The following is an 8517-nucleotide window of genomic DNA, read 5'->3' as shown; positions in this document are numbered from 1 at the left end:
TCTCCCTCCAGGTGCCCACACGGGCCCCAAGGGAGCCTTCAGACCGCCTCCCCGGCAATGCAGCTTGTGCTGACGGGCCTTCTTCAGTGCCCCGCATCTCTCGCTGTGGGAGCGAGCTCTCCCTTTCTGAGAAGAACTTTCTTCTTATTTCCAACCTGAACCTCCCCTGGCGAGCCCCGACAACCACCACCATAAGAGAGCAGATGTTTTATTAAGACACGCTAAGAAGAGGAGGGATACAAAGGCAGTTGGCGGAGTGGGAGTCTTCTTCCCGAGCGGAGTCCATTCTCCTGTCCGTGTTGGCTTTCATGAGAGCTGCCAGGCGGGAGAACCTCCGTCCTCCTGATGTGCCCTCCAGGCTGTAGAGGTGCCCCAGTAAGGAGAGGCAGCGGGTCTGCTGAAGCTTCCAGGCGAGCTTCTTCCTCCTGGCACACAAGAGAAACTGCTGAGCCCAGAGGCACGGCTGTAGAGCACCAAATCAGGCTGGGCAGGGGAAAGTGGGGTGGCGGCTGAGACACGTCCACCTCCTCAGAGGAAGGGAGCTGGTGCTGGAAGGGCTGCCGGCATGGAAGTGGGCAAATGAAGAAGTGCTGCCAGGGGCAGCCGACCGCTACAGAGGGTGTGCTGGCACTACGGCACCGAGGGGGGGGGAAGTGATGCCAGGCACCAGCAGGAGAAGGACTATCGCAACTCTGCGCCTCCTCATCACGCTCCCCGCCCCGCACGCACACCTTAACCCAACCCCATCCCGTCCCTGGAGGTCACTCCAGACTGCCTTCCTTCCCTTGTTAAGCCCGTCCTCCCTGTTCACACCTCTCTGTTCCCAGGCACCCCTGGCCTCATCTGAAACGTGCCAGCAGGTGCATCCCTCGGCACAAGCTGCTTTCTACCCAAAGGCCCAGGGACCGCACAGGGGGGCAGCGTGAGGCTGCACTGCCCACTGTTTGACCCACACGTCGTGCCTTAATGCCTCGGTCCTGCTAATGAGCTATGGGACAGCGTAGGTATGGCCTGAAGTCCAGGCAGGCCTGGGCCTGAATGCCTGGCACCAGAATACTCTTCCTTTCCCATGTGCTCCCTTCTGCTGCTTACCGAGCCTCTGGCGGAAGGGAGGGTGTTCTTCTGTTTGGGGCACAAAGAGCACCCTGAAACCTTTCCCACAGAGACTTGACAAAGGCTCCGGCGCGCGTCTGAGGGAATCGCTTTTTCAGAAGGCTCAGCGCCCGCCTGGTCATTTTCTTGGCCAGCTTCACGCGTCCTAGATTACAGCAGACCTGCACAGGAAGAGGGAGACGGGCAGACATGGACCGCTTTCCCAAGCCTCTCCTCCTGCAGAGGCTGCAGAAATGTACCAGGGGCTGGCTATAGCAGGGACGCCCCCTGCAAGAAGGGAAAGCATCCGGCTCCATCCTCCAGGACACCTCTCTGCGTCACCCTGCCGCTTTACCTCCCCTTTGAGGCTGAAGAAGGTCGCCTCCTCAAAGCAGTCTAACGCAGTTGCTGTCTTCTCCATGGAGTTCCTCAGGGCCTCCGCTTCGTTGAGCTTCATAAGGGCCTTCGAGCAAGCACACAGGCAGCAGGTGAGCATCGGTGCAGAGCCCCTGGCCAGCTCCGTCCTTCCCACTTGCCTCCTGTGGCACCTGCCTTAGGAGGGCCCGCATCTCCCCACGCGATCCCTGCCCTAGCACAGTGGCCCGTGGGCTCGGAGCTCAGGCACCAAGGGAGCCTTCAGACCGCCTCCCAGGTAAAGCAGCTTGTGCTGACGGGCCTGCTTCAGTGCCCCGTGTCTCTTGCTGCGGGAGAGGCAAAGCGCAGGAAACAGTCCGGCTCTGCCCCCGCTGTTTCTTTTGGGAGGCCCCTTAGCGGGCGTGTCCTGTTGCAGTGGACTCCAGGTGCGGTGCGTGCTGGCAAGCAGGGCCACTCACCATGTAGCTGTTGGAGACGTGCAGGTAGGCAGCCGCACACTCCAGCAGGTAATAGAAGGCTCGGGGAGCGTTGCCTATGGCCACATAGTGGCGAGCCAAAGGCACAAGCACTGATTCGATGATGGCTTCGCATTTGCAGGAACACTCGCCACCTTCCTTCTCTTCGGTCCTGCTGGGCTGCGCAGTTGTCCCTTCGCCCTCTGGTGGAAACTGCTCTGACGCTCTGGTCAGCGGCAGGATGCCAGGAAAAGAAGAGAGCAAAGAGCGGATGAGCATCACCTGAGATGACCCTGCTCTCCCTACAGGTAGCAACAAAAGCCCAGTTTCCTGCTGTCTCATCCCAGCTCCCACCCCACAGCCAGCCTCCTCCTCCCAGAGCTGGAGTCCCAGCCAGCAGCCAAACGGTAGAGCTCCATCTGTCTGCTCTGGAGCTCACTGGTTTCCACAATCATCAGAACCTTGTCTCCTCACCTCAACTCCTCCTCCGAGAAAGCCTGCTGCTGCTGCAGGACATTTGCACTACCTGGGAAGAAGAGAGAGCGTGTCAAGGGCCTCCCCACGTAGCCCGGGCTAAGAGCTGCGGGCTTGCAAGGCTCCTGCCGAGCAGACCCAGGGCACAAGAGCTGCGGTGATCATCCTCGTCCCCTGGCTCATCCCTGGCAAGCTGGGGCCCACCAGGTCCCCAGCACATGGGCCTGGGCTTCCAGAGGGAGGGGGCTCCGCAGCACGCACACAGCCTACCCTCAGGGGTGTGAGTCCTGTCCTTCTTCAGCTGTTCTCCAGCGAGCACCAAGGCCTCCCAGCTGTGCCAGTCATCCTCGTCAGCAGAGCCCTGGCAGTCTTCCCCATCCTGGGGACTGGGGACGGCAAAGCGGTGGAAGGCCACAAAGTCCCCTCCGTGGCAGCTCCGGCATTTGTGCGCGTGCTTCTCCAGGAACGCAGCACACTTGCGCTGCGCGTTGGCCCTCTGCCTCTCCGGCCACAGCTCGTAGGCTGCCTCCCGCAGCAGCGGGGCACAGAAGGCCAGGACGCCAGCCCGCCACTCCGTGGGCTCCTCGCTCATAGACGGCCTCTCCGCCCCTGCAAGGCAATGGATCGTGGCCTCAGACAGAGTGGTAAAGGCATTCTCAACAGCCGCTGGGAATTTCCCTCTGCGCAAAGCTGGTGGGGGAAGGCCCCTTTCAGCTACAGCGCTCCTGGGTCTACGTTACTGCCACCACTTACCGCTCCCTGCCTGCTGAGAGGTGGCCGGCCCCTCTCTAGCATCTTGGACGTCTCTGGGCACCCCTGTGTTCTTCAGCCACTTAATGATGTTGTCGCCCACCAGCACGTCCAACAAGTAATTCATCTGCTGCCTGATGCAGGTGGGAAGGATGTGAGCCAGCAGCTGGGTGGTAAACACCGGCCCTATGATGGCCGCAAACTTCAAAACCGTCTGCTTCATCAGCGTGATCCGGTCCAGCTCAGCCAGCGCAATCTCTGTCAAGAAGAAGCAAAACGTCTCTCTCTTTTGTGTCCCACAGCCTGAGCTTGGAGAGGCTGGACATTTCCACCACGGGAAACAGGGTAGACTTTGGCCTCTCTTCCTCAAGATGGCACCTGCTGGGCAATCGCATCCCAGGGGAATGTCTTCAGGATGGCTCCACTCCTCTGGCAACCACAGGCCACAAGGCCCAGGGATAAGAGAGACCCAGACAAGAGCTCCTCCACCAAGGATGGGGAGGGCACGATCCTGCGGGTACATGCGACCCGCGATGCGACCTAGCAGAGCTGAACTAGGCTGACGCCCAGCAGTGCACACAGAGAACAGAGAGCGCTTTCACCACCTCAGAGCTGGACTTGGAGCTCCCCGCAACTGCTGTGCGCCTCACAGGTAGGCTCACAGCTGGTCCACAGCCCGGAGGGGGACATCTGTGCCCTTAAGCACAGAGCTCTTTCTGCTCAGACCAGAGTCGCTTTCCTGGCAGGGACCCCCCGGCTGAGCGGGTGACTCCGCAGCATGCCGATGCCCAGCCCCTCTCTCATGTGCACCCCAGGAAAGGACCCCAGCACAGCCGCGAACCCAGCCCCTCACCTTTCAAGGTGGCCGGCAGCACGGTGGTCTCCAGGCTGACGTCTGGTCTGATGGTGCAGACCCTGCCGCTGTTATTCCCAGCACTGGAGCTTGAGGTGGCTGAGACGAGGTGTGAAGCCTCGACTGCAGAAGCTGGGGAGAGAAAGAGAGAGCATGAACAAGGTGGGGCAAGTCCAACCTGTCACGGTCGGGTGCGCTTCATGGCCCGCACCGAATGCGGTCAGTGAGCGGGGCAAACCGGTTTCCACTGCAGTGTTTTTGTCTGCATCGCCCTTGCAACTCTTTTTCCGCCTTCAGACCAGCTGCCCAGCTGTACTGAATGAAAGTCCCGCGACAGAACACAGCAGTTGCTGCCTTTGACAGTGCTACCTCCCACAGCCAGGGAAATTGCTGGTGATAATCCAAAAGGCAAAGCCCATGCAGGCTGTCCCCAGGGCAACAGCACTCTGCTTGGCATTGCTCTTGCAATTACTGCTCTTGCATTACTGCCAAGCTCCTCAGTTCCCAGCGCCTTTGCGGGCATTTATGGTTTTGGATTACAGTTTCCCAGGTCTGTCCCTCTCCTGCAGAAGGGCTTTCTTCTCAAGGGAGCTGGTGGCTTGCCAAGGTGACAGCAAGGTGTGCGGGAGCCCACACCTCAGCCAGATCAAGTTCTGTCCTGCTGCCAGATCGGACTCTGCCCAGACTCACTGGAGAGCCACAGGACACGGTCGTGCCCGGGGGAGGGAGGTGCAACAGCGTCTAGCCAGTGCGCAACAAGAGTGCTTACCGACCAAGCCCTCCCAGTCATCCTCTGCTTCTTTGTCCTGCCTCCCAGTGTGGAACAAGAGCATGTTGTTGCAACGCAGGCAGCGCAGCAGTTCCTCGCAGTAATATGGGATGCCAGAGCTTCTTTGGATCAGGAACCTGGGCAGGAGCAGAGCCAGCAGTGACCAACACCAGGGAAGTATGGTGCGACACAGTTCTGATGGGCGGGCGGCGAGTCACTCAGCCTCACAGGGTAACCAGCCTCTTCGTCACAGCTACGGCGCACTTCAGAAGGGGGCGGTCCTCCCACTGGCTTGGACCCCCTTGGTTTGGGACCCCCTGACCCTACACCGTTTGCTGGAGTCCGTGGGGAAATGGTCGTGGACAATGTCCCAGGCACAACACAGCAAGCCTGACCTTCCCTGTCCTCAGGAGCCCAGATCTGCTCTGGCAGCTGGCTGGTCCCCTGCTCCTGGGAATCCCTCCTGCAGCCTGGCCGCATAGGTCAAAGCCTTTTTCACACCTCAGCCACGCTAAGGCTTGGGCACCCACCTCCCTCTGCTCTCCTCTCTCCTCTTCTCTCCCCTTTCCTCCCTGCCTTGCCCTCCCTCCTCTGCAACAGCAAAGGGCTGTCACTGCCCACGTGCTGCATCTTGGGAGCTGCCTATTCTTAGCTCACGCCTGCTGTGGTGAGTCTTAAGGAGAAACCCAGGTCCTTGCTGGAGTCAAGGATGCTGCCAGAAGGCCCCGTGCTTCCTTTCCTGCGGGGCGACTTCCTTCCGTGGGCGGCGTAGGTCCAGCCCCTCCGGAAGAACTCCCTGGCCTGCAACATACCTTGCTAGATCCCTGGGGATGCTGACCACTCCAAGGTCCTGGCAGGCTTTCTGCACCACAGCTGCAGGTTTCAGCTCTTCCAGATGAAGGCAGCTGATTCTCTGGGACATTGTGCTGTCTGCTGCAGCTTTGAAAAAGCTCTCCGTTCTCTCGTGGCCAGGAGCTAAGCTCATGACCATAAAGAGCGTGACGCTTTGGAGCACGGGCCACATGATAATCCAGGAGGCAGGGTCGATGAAGTGGGCGTTGTCGATGACAAATATGCCGAATTCTCCTCCAAGGGTCTGAAAAAAGCAGATGGGTCTGTGTGGGGTCTGGCGGATTCTCAAGCGTCTTCTAGGGGAGGAAATGTAGCCCCTCTCTCCGGAGACAGAGAATACTCAGAAGTCTCTCCCCAGCCGCTTCCCTCTTCAGAAGCTTACTGGCTGTTCATTTCTGCGAGACTTTAGGGTCTCCTCAGACATCACTTGCCCTTCTGAAGGAGGGAACTTGGGCAAAGGAACGCAGAAGGCGTCAATCCTCCTCCAGGGCACATACCCTCCAACTTAACAGGAGGCGAGCTACTAGGCATATGGGGAGGGCTCGAGAGGGGCTTCTGGGAGGAGGGGCTCCTGGGCCCTGAAGGGCGATGACCCTGGCACGTCGTCCTGCTGCCCACTCAGGCCGCTCTGATGTGGAGCCTGCAGCGGGCAGGGTTGTTTTCTTTCTCTGACCCAGGTGGAAGGAGGAACGCTCACCTTCTGTAGCACTTGCGTACAAGTCAGGTGCAACTCCCTTTTCCTTGGAGTGTCATGCATCTTGCGAATCTTGTCCGGGATGGCAAACTGGACAGGAAAGCGGAGTCAGAAAGAAACATCATCCTGGGACCAGGCATGCCTATCCACCAAGCTAGACGGCAGAGCAAAGCGCCTCTGCTTTTGCATGAGGTCAGCACGAGCCTCTCTTCACTGGCCTTTCCAGGGTGCTGACCAAGACACCTGGCTCATGCACAGGACATGAAGTCACCACAGGCAGGGAGCCTCCCCGGACCCAGGAATCAGAACGTGGTGCCATGAGCCCCGCAGCTCCCAGCCCGGAGCTAAGCCTGCCCAGCAGAACACCCAAACAACAACCAGACTACCTCAGGAGGCCTCCCTCTGGCTCTCACCTTGACGAGGAAAATGTCATTGAGGAGGCAATATCTGCTCTCTTCTATCGCCCCTTGGAGCTTGGCCTGCAGGGTGCGCTGCCTGTCCTCGCACGTTTCACCCGCCTGCAGGCCCAGAGCCCTGGCCACCAGCATACGGATGGCAGAGAAGGGCTGCCTCACGTTGGCCTCGGTCAGTTCCACGGTGACAACCCTGCGGTGCAAAAGCAAAAGGCACCTGAGCTGCAGAAAAGGCCCCCAGTAGCCCACGCCTGCCAAGACAGGAGAGCTAGAGATTCACGCCGCCTGGTTCTTACTGCAAAGGAACGCAGGGTGCGCAGTCCCGGGGGTGGGGGAGGAGGGCCAGGCACAGGGCAGAGGCATCGCAGTCTTCCACGAACGTCAGGGGACAGGCACGGGAAGGGTCTCAAAAAACCCACTTACCTGTGCCTGGCGGCCTGGCCTAGAAAGGCCAGCTCGGTAAGTAAGTGGCTCTTTCCAGAGCCCAGGATGCCTACATACGCCAGGATGTGCGGCTGTCCCAAAGCCTCATAGGCCTTCAAGCTGCGTTCAAAGAGGTCAATCTCCACCTCGCGACCTGTGAAGACCAACCAGGAAACAAGCTGCTGCAGCATGCTGAAAAGCAGGGCGGCATTCCCTTTTGCTGGCGCGGCGGCTTCCCCCCACCATGTCAGCAAGCCTGCCTACACCCAGGCCTCCTTCCAAGCCCCTCATCTCAGCTTTGGCACCACTGCCTTCCTTAGAGCACTAACAGACCCGCCTGCCCGCTGGCCACACGGCGCAGCTCCTAGGACCTCTTTCACCTCGGCTTCTCCTCCCAGAGGCAACGAGATTCAGCCAGCTGGACGCAGCTCCCCACACTGATCCAGCCCAAGACTGGAGGGCACACTTTGAGGCACTGCAGGCAGCTGCGCCCAAAAGGCATGCCAAACATCTCACTGCACCCTGAGCTCCAGAGCTCTTGCCAGCACCCTGTAGCTAAGGCAGCGTCTTCGGGCCTGTTCTGGTTTTGGCTGCGATACAGCTCCTTGTCTTCACAGGAGCTTGGAGCGAGCTGTGATGTGGTGGACTTGCCACCAAAGGAATGCTGAGAACACACTGAACCCTTGCCGAGCAGTGCTGGCACAGTGTCAAGGCCTCTGCACTTTCTCATGCTGCCCCACCAGCCAGCAGGCTAGAGGAGGGAGGAAGGGAGCGAGCGGCTGTGTTGGGCTCAGCTGCCTGCCGGGGTTAACCTCCAGCAAGGCGCACAGCTTTGGGCAAAGGGAAGCAGCTGGGGTTCTGAAGAGCGAGGACTTCTCTACTTACCCAGCAAGGGGCCATAGTCCGACCTCTCCTTGGTGAGACCCATGTCAAAGATGCTAGAAGGGGGAGAAGACAAAACATGCGTCTCACTTAGCTGGTCGGAAGCCAGGGAATATAGAGCCTGCTGTGTTAGGGGAGGAGACCCTCCGCAGGTAACTGCTTTTCTTTCCAGCAGCACGCTATCCGGAGCGTGCTCCCCGGCCAAAGTTCGAGTGGACATGCCAGGACAGCTTCAAGCACAAAGAAGGCCAGCAGCCGTGGCGGGACAGCAGAAGGTGTTGGGAGTCCCTCGCCAGAGGCCAAAACCAAAGAAAACCCAGATGGGGCAAAGAAGCCAGGGTGTGCTGTAGGCTAGTAGACTGCTTTGCCACCCTGGACAAGCAAAAGAAGCCTCTTGGAAAGGAGGACCTGTGTCACTTAGTGGCTCAGGACACCAAGCATCTGGCACCTTTGGCTCAAGTCTTTTGATAGTTTTCAAGAGACAG

The 8517-nt window shown here is 59.4% G+C and overlaps 1 protein-coding gene across 8 annotated transcripts in view; it reads right to left on the bottom strand.

Annotated features, from left to right (window-relative positions):
• Window positions 1–192: 192 nt before the first annotated feature.
• The window catches only part of LOC310889669 (adenylate cyclase type 10-like), a 69206-nt gene continuing 60881 nt past the window's right edge, over window positions 193–8517 (bottom strand). For all 8 annotated transcript variants that reach the window (XM_083817485.1, XM_083817486.1, XM_083817487.1 and 5 more), the window contains 14 exons: window positions 8036–8088; window positions 7151–7304; window positions 6728–6920; window positions 6318–6404; window positions 5581–5864; window positions 4769–4905; window positions 4000–4131; window positions 3150–3404; window positions 2667–3005; window positions 2397–2448; window positions 1926–2148; window positions 1448–1555; window positions 1093–1274; window positions 193–425 (listed from right to left, as the gene is read on the bottom strand). In XM_083817485.1, coding sequence (XP_083673611.1) covers window positions 212–425; window positions 1093–1274; window positions 1448–1555; window positions 1926–2148; window positions 2397–2448; window positions 2667–3005; window positions 3150–3404; window positions 4000–4131; window positions 4769–4905; window positions 5581–5864; window positions 6318–6404; window positions 6728–6920; window positions 7151–7304; window positions 8036–8088 — 2413 coding nt within the window. In that variant the 3' untranslated portion in view covers window positions 193–211. The remainder of the gene's footprint in view (window positions 426–1092; window positions 1275–1447; window positions 1556–1925; window positions 2149–2396; window positions 2449–2666; window positions 3006–3149; window positions 3405–3999; window positions 4132–4768; window positions 4906–5580; window positions 5865–6317; window positions 6405–6727; window positions 6921–7150; window positions 7305–8035; window positions 8089–8517) is intronic.

The sequence above is a fragment of the Anser anser genome, assembly GCF_964211835.1.
Source record: "Anser anser genome assembly, chromosome: Z".
Lineage (NCBI taxonomy): Eukaryota > Metazoa > Chordata > Aves > Anseriformes > Anatidae > Anser > Anser anser.
The sequence above is the reverse complement of the archived record's forward strand: the minus strand, read 5'-3'. Positions and strand labels throughout refer to the sequence as shown.